The sequence below is a fragment of the Mustela nigripes genome, chromosome X (genome assembly GCF_022355385.1).
Source record: "Mustela nigripes isolate SB6536 chromosome X, MUSNIG.SB6536, whole genome shotgun sequence".
Classification (NCBI taxonomy): domain Eukaryota; kingdom Metazoa; phylum Chordata; class Mammalia; order Carnivora; family Mustelidae; genus Mustela; species Mustela nigripes.
This window is the reverse complement of record NC_081575.1, coordinates 63,414,256-63,435,598: the sequence shown is the minus strand read 5'-3', so window position 1 is coordinate 63,435,598 and position 21,343 is coordinate 63,414,256. Positions and strand designations below refer to the sequence as shown.

At 35.0% G+C, this 21,343-nt stretch overlaps 1 protein-coding gene across 4 annotated transcripts in view; it reads right to left on the bottom strand.

The window, feature by feature from the left end:
- ATRX (ATRX chromatin remodeler) overlaps window positions 1-21,343 on the bottom strand; it is a 301,682-nt gene that overhangs the window by 136,002 nt on the left and 144,337 nt on the right. For all 4 annotated transcript variants that reach the window (XM_059385663.1, XM_059385664.1, XM_059385665.1 and 1 more), the window contains one exon: window positions 20,251-20,469. In XM_059385663.1, the coding sequence (XP_059241646.1) occupies window positions 20,251-20,469 (219 nt within the window). The remainder of the gene's footprint in view (window positions 1-20,250; window positions 20,470-21,343) is intronic.

Genomic DNA, 21,343 nt, shown 5'->3' with positions numbered 1-21,343 from the left:
ATTATATTGAGCGAAATAAGTCAATCAGAGAAAGACAATTATCATATGATCTCCCTGATACGAAGAATTTGAGAGGCAACGTGGGGTGTTTGGGGAGTAGGGAACGAAAAAATGAAAGAAGATGGGATCGGGAGGGTGACAAACCATAAGAGACTTTTAATCTCACAAAACAAACTGAGGGTTGCTGGGGGGAGGAGGGCAGGGAGTGGGTGGTTGGGTTATGAACATTGGGGAAGGTATGTGTTATGGTGAGTGCTGTGAAGTGTGTAAACTTGGGGATTCACAGACCTGTTCCCCTGGGGCCAATAATACATTATATGCTAATAAAAAATAAACTATTTAAAAAAAGAAAGATACAATGATTAAAAAAAAAAGAATTGTAACAATCAATTACATAATATTCACTACAGAAACTTTCAAATGTAAGAAAAAGTAGAACAGCATAATAAACCCTGTTCCCCATTATCCAACAATATCAAATGTTATCAACTTCTGGTCAGTTTTTTTTTTTTCACTGACAGCCTCCTACTCATTCTCCATCTCCTCATACCCCACAAATGATTTTGAAGCAAATGTTAGAAAGCATGGAATTTCATCTGTAAGTGTTTTTAAATGTCTCTTTAAAAGAATACTCTCTTTTTTAAACCGTAACTACATTAAATAAATAAAATCTTTATTTATTACTGGATATAAACAATTATAACATAAGTCACAAATTTGTGGTAAATTTACTGGAAACTGCACTTACATACAAATGCTAATGATATAGAAATCAAGATTAATACTAGGTGACACCATGGTGGAGTATACATACCATGGACCATTTTGATCCAAACTCCATTTTAACAAGTTACTTAAACCCTCTTAGCTTCAGTTTTTTTCATCTACAAACTGGGAAAGCTTATACACAGCCCTTATGTGGTTGTTGTGGAGATTAAATAAGACAATCTATGCAAGGTAACTGACAAAGACTAAATATTCACTAAATTTTTATAGTATTCTAGTTTGGATTGTATCCAGCTTCATATCACTGGGGCAAATCCATTAAACAAAACTGAAAATTCCCTAAATGTCTTGTTCTTTTTGCAAGGTGTAGCACGCAGAATCATAAAAATGGTTCCTAAGATCCCATCCTCTAGTGTACACGTCCTGTATAGTCCAATGCCTTTCACTGTGGTTGAGATCTGTAAATATGATGGGATATCATTCCCATAACTGAGTTAGCAATCAGTTGGGTTTGACTTAATCAGAAAGAGGGTTTTCCTAGGTGGGCCACAGTTAATCAAGTCTACCCCTTTAAAAGACTGAAGTGTAAGAAATCCTCTCTTAACAGTCTTGAAGCGATTTTGCAGAAAAGTGTCTAGGAGCGAAGGACCTCCATGCTACAACTACAAAAAAGCAATTCTGACCAAAAAAAAGGAGCTTAAAAAGGACAAAAATCTTATATGAAAATCTGAACTCTGGATAACAATTTAGTATCTACTCAGTGAGACACTGAGCAGGTTACTCAGTAGAGCCATACTCTCAGTTAAGCCACTCTGAAATTCCTAACTTATAGGACTATGAGATTATAATGTTGTTTTCTTTTAAGAGGATAAGTTTTTGATAATATCTTAACACATCACTAGAAAAATAATACACATCGCTGTAATTAAGACCTTGGGACCATATGTTCATTAATGAGTTGCATGATATTTTTGTTACTAAGTGATGTCTTTGGATTGAGAATTAGTGAATCTTCATTCTGAATATAGGAGGAGATAATTTATCTTTCTCATCATTATTTTCACCATCATAAGTGTACTCTTAATTCCTCATCTGTTATTTCCTCCAAACCCCTGCCCACCTCCCCTCTAGTAACCATCAATTTCTTCCCTATAGTTAGAGTCTGTTTCTTGGTTTCTCTCCTCTTTTTTTCCTTTACTCTTCTGTTTTGTTTCTTAAATGCGACATATGAGTGAAATCACATGGTATTTGTCTTTCTCTAGCTGACGTATTTCGAGTAGCGTTACACTCTCTATCCCTAGCATGTCATTGCAAATGGCAAGATTTCATTCTTTTTATAGCTGAGTAATAATCCATGCAAGGTAACTGACAAAGACTAAATATTCACTAATATTTCTTATCCACTCATCTATCGAGGGACACTCGAGCTGCTTTCATAGTTTGGCTACTGTAAATAATGCTGTAATTAACATAGGGGTGCATGTATCCCTCTGAATTAGTGCTTTCATATTTTGGGGGTAAATACCCAGTAGTAGTGTGATTCCTGGATCATAGGGTAGCACTATTTTTAATTGTTTGAGAAACTTCTATAATGTTTTCCAAAACGGCTTCAACAATTTGCATTCCCATCAACAGAGCAAGGGGAGTTCATTTTTCTCCACAGCCTTCCCAACCCTTTCGTTTCTTGTGTTTTTCATTTTAGTCATCCTGAGAGGTATGAGGTGATATCTCAACATAGCTTTGATGTACAGTTCCCTGATGATCAGTAATGTTAGGCATACTATAATGCAAAGTTGCTGAATCACTACACTGTTCACCTGAAACAACTAAAACACTGTGTGTCAACTATATTTTAAAAAAAATACAAAAAGGGGTGCCTAGGTGGCTCAGTGGGTTAAAGCCTCTGCCTTCGGCTCAGGTCATGATCCCGGGCTCCTGGGATCGAGCCCCACATCTTGCTCTCTGCTCAGCGGGGAACCGGCTTCCCCTTCTCTCTCTCTGCCTGTCTCTGACTACTTGTGATCTCTGTCTGTCAAATAAATAAAATCTTTAAAAAATACAAAAGGGATTTAACAATAGTATGAACATACAGAATAATTAACAAACACAAAGGTGGCAACTGAAATTATAAACCTACAGAACAGAAAGAAAAAAGAATGAAGAAAAATGAGACTAGGGACTTGTGGGACACCATCAAGTGGACCAACATATACATAATGAGAGTCAAAGAAGAGAATGAGAAAGGGGCAGAATGATTATGTGAGGAAATACTGACCCTAAACTCCAGAAAATTGAGTAAAGACCAGAATCTACAAATCCAATGAATGCAATAAACTAGAAATGAGATAAACTAAGAGAGACCCAGACTGAGCACATTATATTCAAAGCTTTAAGGCCAAAAACAAAGAGAATTTTGAAAGTAGCTAGAGAGAACCTGTCAGATATAAAGATTATCAATAACATTATCAGCTGACTTCTCATCAGAAACTTGGAGGCCAAAAGGTGGTGTGATAATATTTTTTGATAGTATTTTTTTATTTTTTTTTTATTTTTTTTTTGAAGATTTTATTTATTTATTTGGCAGAGACAGAGATCACAAATAGGCAGAGAAGCAGGCAGAGAGAGAGAAGGTGGGGGGAAAGGAGGCTCCCCACTGAGCAGAGAGCCCGATGCGGGGCTCGATTCCAGGACCCTGAGATCATGACCTGAGCCGAAGGCAGAGGCTTAACCCCTGAGCCACCCAGGCACCCCCGATAGTATTTTTTTTTTTTTTTTTTTTTTTAAAGATTTTATTTATTTATTTGACAGACAGATCACGAGTAGGCAGAGAGGCAGGCAGAGAGAGAGAGAGGAGGAAGCAGGCTCCCTGCCGAGCAGAGAGCCCGATGCGGGACTCGATCCCAGGACCCTGAGATCATGACCTGAGCCGAAGGCAGCGGCTTAACCCACTGAGCCACCCAGGAGACAGACTGATTGATTTCTTAGAGTGAGCGAGAGTGAGAATGTGTGATACGGAGAGGTGGAAAGTCTTAAGTAGACTGCATGCAAAAGAATGGAACCCAATGTGGGTGGGACCCGATTTCATGATCCAGAGATCATGACCTGAGCCGAAACCAAGAGCTGAATGTTTATCTGACTGTGCCACCCAAGCACCTAGATAATATATTTTAAAGTGCTCAAATAAAATAATTGTCAGCTGAGAAATTCCTAGCAAACAAAATAACTTTCAAAAAAGAGGGAGAAATTGAAACATTCTTAAACTGAGGGAGTTCATTAAAATTAGACAAGAAATGTTAAAGGAAGGCGTTCAGATTAAAATGAAAGGAATGCTATATAGTCACTCAAAAGATGTATAAAGAAGTAAAGATCTATGGAAAAGATACATATAGGGGAAAATATAAAACCCACTACAATTGGAATTTTGGTTTGTAACTCTAGGTTTGTTCTCTATGTATTTAAAGGACAAAAACAAAAAAGATATTTAGAATATGTTACTAGGCATAAAATGTATAGAAATGTAATTTGTGACATGAGAAAAAGAGCTGTAGAAAACTACAGTTTTGTATATGATTCAATTAAGTTCTTATCAATTCAAAACAGACCATTATGACATTAGGATATTTGATATGATATTTAATACCATGATAATAACCATGAAGAAAATATCTAATGACTACACACAAAAATGAGATGGGAGTCACAATTTATCCCTGTTTGAAAAAGACAAATAAAATAAGAAGGCAGCAAAGGAGAAAATGATGAAAAAAAGCAGTAGGACAAACAAATGGTACCAAAATGGCAAAAGTAAATTCTTACTCATCAATACTTACTTAAAATACAGATGGATTAAACCCTAAATTAAAAGACATAGATTGAGAAAATAGATTCTCATAGATTGAGAAAAATATTAAAAGATAATGTAAATGCTGGTCACCTACAAAAGATTCAACTTAGATTAAAAGACACAAATAAGCTGAAAAAGAAAGAATGATTAAATATATTTCATGAAAACTGTTAACTAAGAAAGCAGGGGTGACTACAAAGATATCAGACAAATGGACCTTAAGTCAACAACTATTTTAAGTGGCAAAAAGATACTGTACATTGATAAAAGAATTTTATGAGAACACTCATAAATATAAATGCACCAACAACAGAGAACCAAGATATATGAAACAAACACTGACAGAATTAAAAGGAGTTCTATAATAATAGGTTGGAGACATCAACACCCAATTTTTAATAATGCATAAAACAAGCCAAAAAAGATCAGTCAGAAATTAGAACTTAAAAACATGATAAAACAATTTACCATAACAGATATATAGGTAACATTCACACAATAGTAGGATACAAATTTTCACAAGTATACGTGACACATTACAAAAGACAAACCACATGTTGGGGCACAAAACAAGCCTTAAAAATTATAAAGGACTGAAATCATAAAAAGTATCTTTTCTGCTCAAAATTGAAAGAAGCTAGAAATCAGTAGCAGAAGGAAAACTGGAAAAATGCAAATATGTGGAAATTAAGCAAGACATACTTAAAAAAAAAAACCAGGTCAAATAAGAAATCACCAAAAAAATTAGAAAAAACCATCAGAAAAATGACAACAACTAACAGACAGACACATGAAAGGATGCAGAACATCACTTATCATCAGGGAAATACAAATCAAAACCAAGATGAGATACTACCTTACACTTGTCAGAATGCCTAAAATTAACAACACCAAGATACAACAGGTGTAGGCAAGGATGCAGAGAAAGAGGAACTGTTTTGCACTTGGTGGGAATGCAAATTGGTGTAGAAATGCTGGAGAAAATTATGGAGATTCCTCAAAAAGTAAAAAATAGAACTACCATACAATCCAGCAATTGGACTACTAGGTATTTACCCAAAGGATACAAAACACAGATGTGAAGGGGTACATAGCCAAACGATGGAGAGAGCCCAAATGTCCATCCACTGAAGAATGACTAAAGAAGATGTGGTATAGGGGCGCCTGGGTGGCTCAGCAGGTTAAAGCCTCTGCCTTCGGCCCAGGTCATGATCCCAGGACCCTGGGATCGAGCCCCGCATCGGGCTCTCTGCTCAGTGCAGAGCCTGCTTCTCTCTCTCTCTCTCTGCCTGCCTCTCTGCTACTTGTGTTCTCTGTCAAATAAATAATAAAAAATAAAATCTTTAAAAAAAAAAAAGGAAGATGTGGTATATATACACAATGGAATATTACTCAGCTATGAGAAAGAATGAAATGTTGCCATTTGCAAAGACATAATGTAGCTAGAGCATATTATGCTAAGTGCAGTAAGTCAAAGAAAGACAAATACATTTCACACATATGTGGAATTTAAGAAACAAAACAGATGAATATGTGGGAGGGGAAAATAAAAGAATAAGGAGAGAGGGAAACAAGCCATAAAAGACTCTTAAAGAGGGGAGCCTCGGTGGCTCAGTCACTTAAGCATCTATCTTCAATTCAGCTTAGGTCATGGCCTCAGGGTCCTGGGATCAAACCCTGCATTGGGATCCTAGCTCAGCAAGGAGTCTGCTTCTCCTTCTCTCCTTTCTTCTCGCCCTGCTTATGCTTTCTCTCTCTCTCAAATAAATAAATAAAATAAACAAATAATAAAATAAATAATAAAATAAAATATTAATTAATTAATTAGTTAATTAATACCTTAAAATACCTTTAAAAAGAGAGAGACTCTTTTTAAGATAGAGTACAAATGTCTGGGGTGATGGATGGAGGCATGTATGGGGATGAATTAGAAGGGTGATGGGTATTAAGGAGGGCACTTGATATGAACAGCATTGGGTTTTGTATGTATGTGCCAAATCACTGAATTCCATTCCTGAAACCAACACTGCACTCTACATTAACTAGAATTTAAATAAAAGTTTGGGGGCACCTGGATGTCTCAGTGGGTTAAGCCTCTGCCTTTGGCTCAGGTCATGATCTCAGGGTCCTGGGATCAAGCCCCGAATCGGGCTCTCTGCTCAGCAGGGAGCCTGCTTCCCTTCCTCTCTCTCTGCCTGCCTCTCTGCCTACTTGTGATCTGTCAAATAAATAAAATCTTTAAAAAATTTTAAATAAAAGTTTGAAAAGAAAAAAAATAAAGTAGAAAAATAAAAACATCAAATACCTTGAATATACATTTTTCAAAGAAATTATACAATTGGCTAACATGCATGTGAAAAACCATGTTCAACATCATTAGTCATATAGGAAATGCAAATCAAAACCATAAGACTTCACTTCACATCCACTAACCACCCCCCCAAAAAAAAACAAGAAAGTAAAAGAAAGAAAGAAAAAAGAATAGAAAAGAAAAAAAAATTTTGGTGAAAATGTGAAGAAATTAAAACTTGTATGCATTGCTGGTGGCAACACAGAAGGTGCAGGTGTTGTGGAAAGTGGTACGGCAATTCCTCAAAAAATTTCATCCAGAATTACATTATGTTCAGCAATTCCACATCTGGGTATATATGCAACGGAATGGAAAGCGGGAACTTAAAGAGATACTTGTATACCCATGTTTATAGCAGCATTATTCACAACAGCGAAAAGGTGGAAGAAACCCAAATATCCATTGACAGATAAATGGATAAATATAATACGATAATATGTATACCACATATTATTCATCCTTTAGAAAGTAATGAAATTCTGTTAGTTAATAAAATGGAGGAATCTTGGGTGCCTGGGTGGCTCAGTGGGTTAAGCCGCTGCCTTCAGCTCAGGTCATGATCTCTGGGTCCCTGCTCAGCAGGGAGCCTGCTTCCCTCTCTCTCTCTGCCTGCCTCTCTGTCTACTTGTGATCTCTCTCTGTCAAATAAATAAATAAAATCTTAAATAAAATAAAATAAAATAAAATGGAGGAATCTTGAAAGCATTATGTCATGTGAAATAAGCTGGAAAGAAAAGGACAAATACTGTGTGATTCCATTTATATGAGGTACATAGAACAGACAAATACTTGAGACAGAAAATAAAAGAGAGGTTAAAGGGGCTGGGAAGAACTTGTTTATTTTTTGATGTATACCTTCTGTTTAGGATAATGGTAAGTTCATGAAAACAAATGGTGGTGATGACTGCACGATACCGTGAATGCACTTCATTGAACTGTGCACTTAAAACACGTAAATTGTAAATAATTTGGCAGGGGGTGGGGGAGCAGGAGAGACAGAAAAAAAGGGAGAGAGGAAGGGAGCTAAAGAATCTTAAGCAGGCTCCACGCCCAGCATGGAGTCCAATGTGAGGCTCAATCTCACAATGTTGAGATCATGACCTGAGCCAAAGTCAGGAGTCAGACACTTAACTGAGCCACTCATGTGCCTCAGTAAACAATTTTTTTTTTAATAAAAGGAGCTGAAGAAGCACAACAAAATTCATTCTAATATGTAACAGGATATTCCAATTTAGTGAAAAATGTTCAAACAACTGAACTGTCCCAAAAAGAAGATTTAGAGATGCTAAGGACTGATGGTACTATACCCATTCAACCATTAAGTTGTACCACAGTTAAGGGCAGACACAACAGGTATAACTTTCCAAACAGTAAGGAAAAGGAAAAAAGCAAGTTGAAGAAAACCACAAAAATATGTAAGATAGATCTGTACATTCCATGCTATGTTGAAAAGAAATGTACACTTAACATTAGTACATTTCACTAAATGTAAATTTTTTTTTAAGATTTTATTTATTTATTTGACAGACAGAGATTACAAGTAGGCAGAGACAGGCAGAGAGAGAGGGGGAAGCAGGCTCTCTGCACAGAGAGCCTGATGTGGGGCTCGATCCCAGGACCCTGAGATCATGACCTGAGCCGAAGGCAGAGGCTTTAACCCACTGAGCCACCCAGGTGCCCCACTAAATGTAAACTCTATATAAAAAGGAAAGCTTGTAAATCTTTACAAATTCCAGCTCACGATATGCATGCTAAGGATGCCTAGGTGGCTCAGTTGGTTAAGTGTCCAGCTTTTATCTCGGCTCATGTCTTGATCTCATGGTTCTGAGTTCAAGCCCCACATTGCATAAAATTCTTTTTTAAATTTATTTATTTATTTATTTATTTATTATATTTTTAATTTATATATGTAGTTACCTTTACCAGAGCTTTTCTTTCTTTTTCTTTCTTTTCTCTTCTTTTTTTTTTAATTTTTAAAAAAGATATGCATGCTAAACCATTTGGATTAAGTGAAATGATGTCTATAATTGACACTAAAATGCATAAGATGTGTAATAATGGATAGAGAGCTTAGCAGATAAACAGAAAGGTAATAAATCAAGTATACTAAATAAAACATTAATGGAAGACTCAAGGAGGTAGCTTATGGGAAATTACTGTGAAATTCTGTTCACCGTGCTGTGCGCTGGAACTTTTCATAATAAAACATTGGAAAAGAGAGATGGAATAGAAAATACTATTAACACATAAAGGAGGTAAGATTTCAGAAGAAGGAAAGTTAAAAAGAGATAAAAGGGTGCATCACTAGGGGCACCTAAGTAGCCCAGTGGGTTAAAGCCTCTGCGCTTGGCTCAGGTCATGATCCCAGGGTCCTGGGATCGAGCCCCACATCGGACTCTCTGCTCAGTGGGGAGCCTGCTTCCTCCTCTCTCTCTCTGCCTGCCTCTCTGCCTACTTGTGATCTCTGTCTGTCAAATAAATAAATAAAATCTTTGAAAAAAAAAAGGGGGGCATCACTAGAAAGACAATTCTACATGTACGTATACTTAACAACAGAGCTTCAACACACAAGAAGAAAATAATGAGAAATGCAAGGAGAAAACAACAAATTAATAATTATACTGGGAGACCTCAACATTCTCTATCAATATTAGACAGAACACCATTAGAGATATAAAACCCTGATTATAATTAACCAGTACAACTTAATTAAAATTTAATTAATTAATTAATTTTATTAAAATTAAAATACTGCAGCTAGAAAAAACAGAATATATGAGAAGAAAAAATAAAAAAATATACACCATTTCTAGGTTTTAAATTAGAGAAGACTCTGAACACAGTAAAAGTGAAACAAAAGCATCAAAATTCATATGGCACAGTGTTTAAAACAGTAAGGGAATTTGTACCATTAAATGCATATATTTTTTAAAAAGCAATATCTAAAATCCACCTTAATTAGCTAGAAAAAGAAGAGTAAATGAAACCCAAAGAAGATGGTAAGATAAAAATAAAAGTGGCAACCAGTGAAATGGAAAAAGGTGAAACAGCAGAGGAATCAATGAAACCCAAAGCTGGTGTTTTTGAAAGTGATACTAAAATTATTAAACCTCTAAAGAGACTAAACAAGGAAAAATGATGAGACACAAATTATCAACAGAAATGAAAGATGAGAGATCATGAAAAAGCCTACAAAACATTTAAAAAAATCCAGAATATTATGAACAAATTTACACCAATAAATTTGACTATTTAAATGAAATGGGCAAATTCATTAAAGACAAAATTTATCAAAGCAGAGCTAAGGAGAAATAGATAGTCTAAATAGCCTTACATTTATTAAATAAACTGAAGCTGTTAAAACATACATACACACACACACACACACACACACAGAGAAAAAACTACAGGCCCATGACTTTACTGGAGAATTCTATCAATCTTTTAAGAATGAAACTTCAAGAAGACAGAGGAGGTGGGAAAACTTCTCTACTCACTCTGTGTGAGAACAGTATTACTGTGATAGCAAAACTAGAAACATATATAAGAAATCTATAAAAGAACATGCATACTTAATACTGAGGTAAAAACATGGTTGAAATATTAGCAAAAGAAATACAACAAGAAATGCACCAATAAGGTTGGTGCAGTCGCTTAGGCACCCAGCTCTTGGTTTTGACTTGGGTTGTGATCTCATTGGTCAGTCATAGGATCTAGCTCTGCGTTGGGCTCTGCACTCAGTGCAGAGTCTGCTTGAGATTCTCTCCCTCTGCCGCTCCTGCTCATGCTCATTTTCTCTCCCTCTCCCTCTCTCTCTCTAATAAATAAATACATAAATCTTTAAAAAAAGGAAATACAACAACTTATAAAAAGTATAATGTACCATGACTAAGCAACGCTTATTCTAGGAATCCAAGACTGACTTTTCTAGATTACCGAGACAGACACATTAAGAGGCATTTGAAGAAAGGAAGCATCCACCACACCTGGCAGGTGGTCTCAGCGAGTACCAACCCCCTCCCCACCCTGGCAGCCAGGATCCCACCTTCCACACTTGATAGGTGGCCTCAGCTGGAACTGGTGTCCCTCCAAAGTGGCACTTGAGAGTGATGGCTCCTGGGGGGTTGATGGTGGCTAACCTTGCCTACCGGCATACCTGAAACAGTTCCAGCCCAGGCACAATAGGAAGATGCATGCAGCCCACACAAGGGACAGCTCTGGAGGCCTGGTTCTGGTTGACTAGTGGGGACTGCACTTCTGGGCCCCAGAGAGGATGCCTTTTACATAAAGCCACTCCTTCAAGACCAAGAGCAGTAGCTATTCTAATACATAAAAACAAACACAAGGAGAGAAAAAGAGGACACAGAAGAATGTGTGCTAAACAAAATAACAAGACAAAACCTCAGAAAAAGAACTAAACAAACAGAGATAAGCAATCTACCTGATAAAAAGTTCAAAATAATGGCCACAGAGATGCTCATCAAACTCAGGAAAAGAATAAAGACAGTGAGAACTTCAATAGATAAAAAATATTTTAAAAGACCCGATTAGGGCAAAAAGAATACAATAACTATTATTGTATATTTGATGAAAAAAATTGATGTTACAAATATATAAAAAGATATACCATGCTCATGGACTAGAATAATTAATACTGTTAAAATGTCCATACTACCTAAAATGATCTACAGACTCAATACAATATCTATCAAAATATTAATAGCATTTTCTACAGAACTAAAACAAAGAATCCTAATATTTGTATGTAATCACAAAAGACCCCAGACAGCCAAAGTAATCTTGAGAAAAAAGAACAAAGCTAGAGGTACTTGGAAGTAGCACCAGATTTCAAACTATACTACAAATCTATAGCTACAAAGCTAATGAAAACAGCATGGTACTAACACAAAAGAACAAAAACAAAAACAGAAACAAAAACAAAAACAAAAAACTAGGTATACAGATCAGCGGAACAGAAGTGAGAACCCAGAAATAAACCGACACTTACACAGTCAATTAATCTACCATGAAGAATGTAAGAATATACAATGGGGAAAAGATGCAGTCTTCAATAAATGTTATTGGGATAGTTGGACAGCTACATGAGAAAGAATGAACAAAACCACTTCCTTACACCCCACAGAAAAACAGGCTCAAAATAAAGTCCTAAATGTAAAACCTCAAACCCTAAGACTCCTAAAAGAAACCATAGGCAGTAAACTGTAGGACATAAATCTTAGCAATACCTTTTTGAATCTATATCCTCAAGCAAGGAGCAAAATAAAGCAAAAATAAATAACTGGGACTGCATCAAATTAAAAAGCCTATGCACAGCAAAGGAAGACATCAACAAAATGAAAAGGCAACCTAATGAATAGGAAAAGATATTTGCAAATGATATACCTGATAAGTGGTTAATATCTAAAATATATAAAGAACTCATACAACTCAACATATACACACACACACATAAAAACAATCCAATTACAAAACAGGCAGAGAACCTAAACAAACTTTTTACAAAGACAACATACAAATGGCCAGGAGACACATGAAAAAAATGCTCAATGTCACTCATCATCAGGGAAATGTAAATCAAATGAACAATAAGATATCTCCTCACACCAATCAGAATGGCTAGTATAGAAAAGACAGGAAATAACAAGTACTGATGAAAATGTGGAAAAAAGGGAAGCAGCGTGCTCTACTGACATGGGAGTAAAAATTGGTACAACTACTATGGGAAACAGTATAGAGGTTCCTCAAAATGATCAAATAGAGTGACCATACAATCCAGATATTCCACTTCTGGGTATTTATCCAAGAAACTGAAAACACTAATTCAAAAAAGATACATGTACCTCTATGGTAACTACAGCATTATTTACAATAGCCAAGATATGGAAATAACCTAAGCATCCACCGACAGATAAATGGATAAAGATGTGCTGTGTGTGCATGTGTGTTGTGTGAATCACTCAGTTATAAGAAAGGACTAAAATCTTGCCAATATGGATGGACTTGCAGGGTATTATGCAAAGAAATAATTTAGAGAAGGACAAATGCCGTATGATTTCATTTATATGCAGAATCTATAAACAAAATAAAACAAAAACACTCTCAAATATAGAACACAAACTGGTGTTTGCCAGAGGGGAGGGAGGTAGAGTGGATTAGTGAAGTGAAAGCAATAAAGAGATACAAATTTCCAATTATAAAACAGATAAGTCACAAGGAACTAAAGTACTATGAATACTAAAATATAGGGAATATACTCAATAATACTGTAACAAAACACTGGTGACAGGTGGCAACTAGAATTACAGCGCTGATCATTTCATAATGTATATAAATGTTCAATCACTATGTTGTAAAACTAATACTGCATGTCAACTATATTTTAATCAAAAAAAGAAATTATGTTCAATGTTCAATCACTATGTTGTGAAACTAATATAATATTGTATGTCAACTGTATATCAATCAAAAAAAGAAATTAAGGGACACCTGTTGCTCAGTCTTAGGTTAAGTGTCTTGACTCTTGATTTCAGCTAAGGTCATGATCTCAGGGTCATGAGATTGAGCCCTGCCCTGGGCTCTGCACTGAGCATTAAGCCTGCTTAAGATTCTCTCCTTTTCCCTCTGCCCCTCCCCCCTCCGCTTGCACAGACACTCCCTGTGTCTCTCTGTCTCTCTCTAAAAAAAAGAGTGAGAGAAATTATATCCATTTATAATTTTAAAACAGAAATTAACAGATTTGGAAGAAATTAGTAGTTATTTATGTATGGATATGATTGTAAAGGTAGAAAATTGTTAAGAAATCTACAAAAAAGCTACCAGAACTAGTTAAGAGGATTTAGCTAAATCACAGACTAGAAAGTCATTAAATCACTTGAAATTTCATTTATCATGTCATCAGAAAACATGAAATACTTAGGGATAATTTTTTTTAAAGATTTTATTTATTTTTTGACAGAAAGAGATCACAAGTAGGCAGAGAGGCCAGCAGAGAGAGAGAAGGAAGCAGGCTCCCCACTGAGCAGAGTCTGATGCGGGGCTCAATCCCAGGACCCCGAGATCATGACTCAAGCCGAAGGCAGAGATTTAACCCACGGAACCACCCAGGCAACCCCTTAGGGATAAATTTAGCAAAATATATGCTGGATTTGTACAATGAAAAGTATAAAACACTGCTAAGAGAAATTAAAGGAAAACTAAATAAATGGAGAGACATACTATATTCATGTAACAGGAGAAAAATACTAAGATGTCACTGATATAAAGATCCAACACAATCCCAATGAAAGTTCCAAAAGGACTCTTATGAAAAGTGGCAACATGATACTAAAATTTATATGGAAATGCAAGTTAACAGTTAATAGCGAAAACAATTCTGAAAATGCAGAACAAAGTTCAGGAGTTACAGTATCTGATTTCAAGATTCACTACAAAATATAAGGTTATGGTAATCAAAACAGTATGGTATTAGCTTAAGGACAAACACATAGAGGACTGATTCACAAATATGTAATAAGTTGATTTTTTACAAAGAAGCAAAATAATTCCATGGAGAAGCAAGTCTTACAACAAATGATAGAAGAATAACTGACCGTACTAGGATAAAATATGAATCTTCACCCATATCTCATATATCATTAACATGCTAAAATTAACATGAAAGAAATCACAAACTTACACTTAAAAATGAAAAGTACGTAATTTTGAGAAGGAATCAAAGAGGAAAATATTTGCAACCTTGGGGTAAACCAAGATTTCTTAAATAGGACACAGACGTGCGCCGCCCCCCCCCAAAAAGGCAAACATTAAAAAACTGATGAGTAAGACTTTATCAAAATTCAAACCTTCTGACTTTTTGAAAGACAAGATTAAATAAATAAAAAGAGAAGTCAATAAGGAAGAAAACACATAAAAACACATAAACCCGAAAAATGACTTTTATACAAAATAACTATCCTAATTAAATAAAAAGACAAAACTCCCCACACACAAAAAAGAGGAAAAGAAAAAAAAAGAGGAAAAGATTTGAATAAACACACCACAAGGATATATAAATGGCCATTAAGCCCATGAAAAGATGTTTAACCTAATTAGTCACCAGAGAAATGCAAATTCAAGTAACAATGAAATAACACTACACATTTTTTTAAATGGCTGAAATTTTAAAAACTGCCAGTACTATTGCTGAGGACATGAAGAAACTGGAATTCTCATATATTGCTGATGGTAATTCAAAATGTTATAGCCATGCTAGAAAACATTTTGGTAGTTTATTATAAAGCCAATCATCAATCTACATAGGCTCATACATATTACAGAAATTAAGTCGATAATTAATAACCTTCCAAAACAGAAAGCACCACTGGTGGGTTTACAAGTGCATTATACCAATTCTCTACAACCTTTTTTAGAGGATAAAGCAGAAGGAACACTTCCTAATTCAATATATCAGGCCAGCATTACCTTAATACCAACACATGATGTGAAACTACAAGCATCTCTCATAATCATAAATACAAAAGCCATCAACAAACTATTAACAAATAAAATCCAAAAATGTATTAAAAGAATTATATACCATAACCAAGTAGGATTTATCCCAGATATGGAACACTGGTTCAACATTCAAAAATCTACACAATCCATTATATCCACAGGCTTTAAAAATCACATAATCGTAACAAGAGATGCAGCAAAAGTATCTCACAAAGATCCAGCACCCATTCATGATAAAAATTCTCAGTAAATAAGACATAGAGGAGAACTTCACAACTTGATTAAGTGTACCTACAAAAAGTCAATAGCTGGGGCGCCTGGGTGGCTCAGTGGATTAAGCCGCTGCCTTCGGCTCAGGTCATGATCTCAGGGTCTTGGGATCGAGCCCCGAATTGGGCTCTCTGCTCAGCAGGGAGCCTGCTTCCCCCTCTGTCTCTGCCTGCCTCTCTGCCTACTTGTGATCTCTCTCTCTGTCAAATAAAATAAATAAAATCTTAAAAAAAAAAGTCAATAGCTAACATAATACTTAATGGTGAGAAACTATAAGCTTTCACACTAAGGTCAGGTAAAGGCAAGGATATCCCTTCTTACCACTCCTTTTGAACATTGTACCAGAAATTTTAGTTAATGCAGTAAAACAAGAAAAGCAATGAAAAGGTACACAGATTAGGAAGGAAAGAAATAAAACTGTCTTTGTTCACAGATGAAATGATTTCATATAGAGAAAACCCAAAACAAATAATGAAAAAATCCAGGAACTCAGTGATTAGAGCAAGGTTGCAGGATGTAAGGTTAATATACAAAAGATAGTGCTTTCCTATATACCAGCAATGAAGAAATGGAATTTGAAATTAAAGTTAAACATGCACATACCATATGGCCCAATAATACCACTTCTAGATATTTTTCCAAAGGAAATGAAAACATCTTTCTACACAAAGACCTGTACAGAAATATTTATAACAAATTGATTCATAAGCCAAAAATAACCCAAACATCCATCAATAAGTAAATAACCTGTAGCCTATCCATACAGTGGAATAGTACTCTACAAACATAAAGTACCTGGAACACATAAACATGAATGAATCTCAAAACTGTTAAACTGAAAATTACATAAAAGAACATATTATGTGATTTCATTGACATGAAACTTTAAAAAAGACAAATATAATCTATGCTGATAAAAGCAGATCATAGATTCCCTATAGCTAGGTATACAGGGTTGAGGACTGACCAAAGAAGTACTGATTAAAGTTTTCTACATCTTAAATGCGGCAATGGCTACTAGGAAGTATACTTTTGATAAAATCCTTTGATTGCGAACTTAGTATAGGAAATACATCATATGTAATTGGTGGTTATGCAAATGTATATTAAATTTCGTGGAAAAAAAAATTTCTTGGGAAATGGGGCACCTGGGTGGCTCAGTCAGTTAAGCATCTGCCTTCAGCTTGGGTCACGATCTCAGGGTCCTGGGATCAAGCCCCAGATCAGGCTCCCTGCTCAGCAGGGAACCTACTTCTCCTCCTCCTCCTTCCTCTCCCTCTCCCTGCTGCTCCCCTGCTTGTACTCTCTCTGTCAAATAAATAAATAAGATCAAATAAATGAATGAATGAATGTATTTCTTGGAACAGTTTACTTAGGCAAAACCATTGCAAGTGGCTAAAAATGGTGGAATGAACATATTTCTTCAATAAAATGACATGAAAGAACAAAAAAGTTATAATCCCATAGGTGAAAAAGAAAAAAGAGGAAGATCTTGGCAGAAATGAAGCGTTAACAAAACTGTGAAAGCTATAAGGTATATGGACAAATGTCACATGACGTAACAAAATAAAGAAGGTTGAAACTTAAGTTCCCGTAGAGAAGAAAAATAACAAGAACCACATATTTGATATTCCTCAGAAGTTTAAGGACAAGGAGGCATCAGTTAACACAAATAGTTCAGGAGAAGTGTGGAGTGAAAGCCAGAAAATTGGTTGAAAGGCTAAATAAGAAAGAGTCACACCTACCAGATCGCCAAATTAGTCCATTATTAAAGTAAGATGACTAACCCAATTGAAAATCTCTGGGAAGTATAGTGCATGGGAAAATAAGTATCTATGAAGTAAGAGATCCAAAACAAGAAATGGGTGAGGTGAGGAAATTCCCAGAAGAGTGAAAGTAATGAAACAGACCAGATTAGAAGTGGGGGAAAAAAGGCTCCAAGAGCATCATTTCAAAAAAAAAAAAAACAAAAAAACTAACCTGATCATTCACTTGATGTGTTAAAGTTACTGAGGAATTTTAGGGTTCTGCCAAATATACAGGAAATTAAGTAGTCAAAAGTATGCAGAAAGTAAGACAAAAAAAATCCAAAACATTATTAATTCTAGGAAAAGCAAACAAAAAAGGACAAAGGAATGTAATCATCATGCACTATGTGTATATACACATACATATATGTGTATGTATGAGAAATATATGCAATATACACTATGTAGCCCTTTTGTGAATATTTAAATAGATACAGGCATGCAAACAGTGACAAATAATTCCACCAGAACTGAGGTATAACCACACTAAGAGAATGGGAGGAGGAAAGTCTGTCTTTGTCAGGCAGTATATGACAAATTCACAACTATCATACAACAATGGTAATGTTTAAAACTGAAAAATAAAAAATAAAATTATATGCCTACTAAACAGAAACATAAAGTAAAAGCAAAGAATAGCTAGAAGAACTGAGTCATCATCTTTGAGTACAGTCTGGGTAAAATGGAAGACTACTGATTTTTCAATACAGCTTTATGGTAATACTTGATTTTTAAAAAGCACATGGATTCAATTTAGTAAACGAAAAGAATTAATTAGAAAATAAACATAAAACAATGAAATGTACGGGGAACATGTTAATATATATTTAAATTACATGAAATAAGAGGGGAAGGAAAATACAGCATATACAGTCACATACAGTGACTGCAGTTATGTGAAAAACATGTATATATACTGATAGGGATCAGAAGAAGAAAATGATAATATAGAATTTTAATGTCTACTTATCAAATGCTATTATTCAAATTTTTAAATAAAATTTAAATAACATCACAAAAAGAGACACCTACTCTTAGATGTACCTCTAAGTAAGATGTAAGATGAGGTATATATTACCACCCATGAGTATTTTTGCCAAGAACTGAATCTAAATCTGGTCAGACCTCTATATCCAACAGTTTAAAGAACATATAGGAACCAGTGAAAATACACCACAGAAATGGGATCGGCAAAGCTCAAAATATAGGAAATTCTACACAAATAATCTAGCTTTTTAAACTCTTGTACAATAAGAAGAAAATGGAAAAAGGAAAACTTCGTTTTTAAAATGAAAATAGACATGAGGTACAACATCCAAATGCAATGTAACAGGTACTAAGACTTTCTTAATTTCCTAATTCATACCACACGTTTTTAAAACCATTGTATTTGGGCACCTGGGTGGCTCAGTTGGTTAAGCATCCAACTCTTGGTTTGGCTCAGGTCATGATTTTGGGGTCATGGGATGAAGCCCTGCACCAGGCTCGGAGATCAGTGGGGAATATATTTGGGATTCTCTCTGTCCCTCCCGACCACCCACGCTTTCTCTCTTTCTCAAATAAGTAAATAAATCTTTACAAACCACTAATATGTTTCTGAGGAAAATGAAAGAATTTGGAATATTAGCTAGATATTTGATGATACTATGGAATTAATGATAATTTTTAAGTATAATAATGGTACTGTAATAATGTCTAAGGGTATTTATCTTTTGACAATATAGTCTGAACTATATATATACAGAATGAGATGATTTCTGAGACTTCTCCAAAGTAATCTGAAGAAAATAGATGAAACAAGATGGCCATGTGTTGGTAACTGCTGAAGTTGAGTATCTAGTACATGGAGATTTGTAGTACTATTCCCTCTGCCTGTAAATGTTCTTGAAAACTATCATGATTAAAAAAGAAAGTTTATTTAAAAAATTAAAATCTTTGGGACGCCTGGGTGGCTCAGCCAGTTATGTGGCTACCTTCAGCTTAGGTCATGACACTAAAGTTCTGGGATCAAGTCCCACATCAGGTTCCTTGCTCAGCAGGGAGCCTGCTTCTCTCTCTGCCTGCCTCTCCCCCTCCCCCTGCTTGTGCGTGCACACTTACTCGCTTTCTCTTTTTCTGAATTAAAAGAAAATAAAAGGCTTAACCAAAAAAAATTAAAATCTTTTATGAATTTAAGCAATATATTTAAATATTTAAAATATTTAATTAATATTTATTATTTAATTTTATTTATTTTTATTATTTAAATTATATTTAAAGATTTAAAGATTTTTCTGCCCCAGGTAAAACAAAATCACTTTGGTGAGAATTCAAGAATCTTAAGTCATTTCGTGTATCTAATTATACTAATATAGCCTAATGAAGATTTTTAAGTTGCATAAAATAGAGTTGAGTGGGTGGCCCAGTCAGTTAAACATCCGACTCTTGATTTTAGCTCAGGTCATGATCTCAGGGTCATAGGATCAAGCCCCACGTTGAGCTCTACACTCAGTGCAGAGTCTGCTTGTCCCTCTCCATTTGCTCCTTTCCCACTTGCATACTCGCTTGCTATCTCCAAAATAAATAAATAAAATCTTTTGAAATTAAAGTTATATAAAATATTGTTAATAGGGAAAAGCAAGTATAATTAAAAATCTGTGGGGATTATAACATTCTATTCTTAAAATACTGAGTAATATATGTGTGTGTGAAGCTATTAAAGTCCTATTTTTTGAAATCATAAATAAAAACTGGTTTACCTCTCTCAATTTTTCTCGTTCACGTTCCCTCTCAGCAATACGTTTTCGCCTCTCCTCCTCTTCCTTAAGAGCATTCTGTGTCTCAGTTCTTAGTTTATCATCTTTAAGAATTTTTCTAATTTTCTTTCTGCCTTTTCCAGGAGACTTGGAATCATCATTTTCATCTTCTTCTTCTTCCTCTTCATCTTCCTCCTCTTCTTTATCCTCTTCAGAATTACTCTATGGAATTTAAATGATCAAAGGTAAATACCACAAAGTTGTCTAATTTACCCATTTCATATTCCAATAATTAATATACTAAGAAAAGGTTAAAGAAAACATACTGAGAAGCTTTAGATTATACTTCGCAATAAAAAAGAGCATTTAAAAACACCCCAGAAAAGGGGGCAAAGAAATGCAACAAGCATCTCTCCAAAGATGATACAGAAATATTCAGTTAATCATGTGAAAAGATGTTCAACATTACTTGTCATTAGGGAAATTTAAATCAAAACCATAAAGGAGATACTATCTTGTACCCATTAGGATGGGTATTAGAAAAAGACAAAAAAAAAAAAAGTAACAAGTTTTGGTGAGAATTTGGAATAACCAGAACCCTGGTACACTGGGAAAACAATGTGATGGTGCCTCAAAAAGTTAAACATAGAATTACCAGATGCTCCACCAATTCCGTATTTCAGATTATAACCAAAATATATAAAGCAGGGACTAAAATATTTCTACACCCACATTCACAACACCATTACTCAAAATAGCCTAAGATGGAAACAATCCCAATGTCCATCAACAAAAGAATGGGTAAACACAATGATATATACATACAACAGAATATTATTTAGCATTAAAAAGAAGGAAATTGTGATATAGTCTACAATATGGATGAACCCTGAAAACATTGTCAGTGAAATAAACCACACACAAAAGGACACATAACTATATGACTTTTGTTAATATGAGGTACCTAAAATAGGCAAAATCATAAACAGAGAAATTAGATGAGGTTACAAGGGGCTGGGTACAGAGTTTCCAATTTTGAGTTTAATTAAGACCACTGAAATGTACTGTTAATTTGATTAAGACCACTGAAATGTAC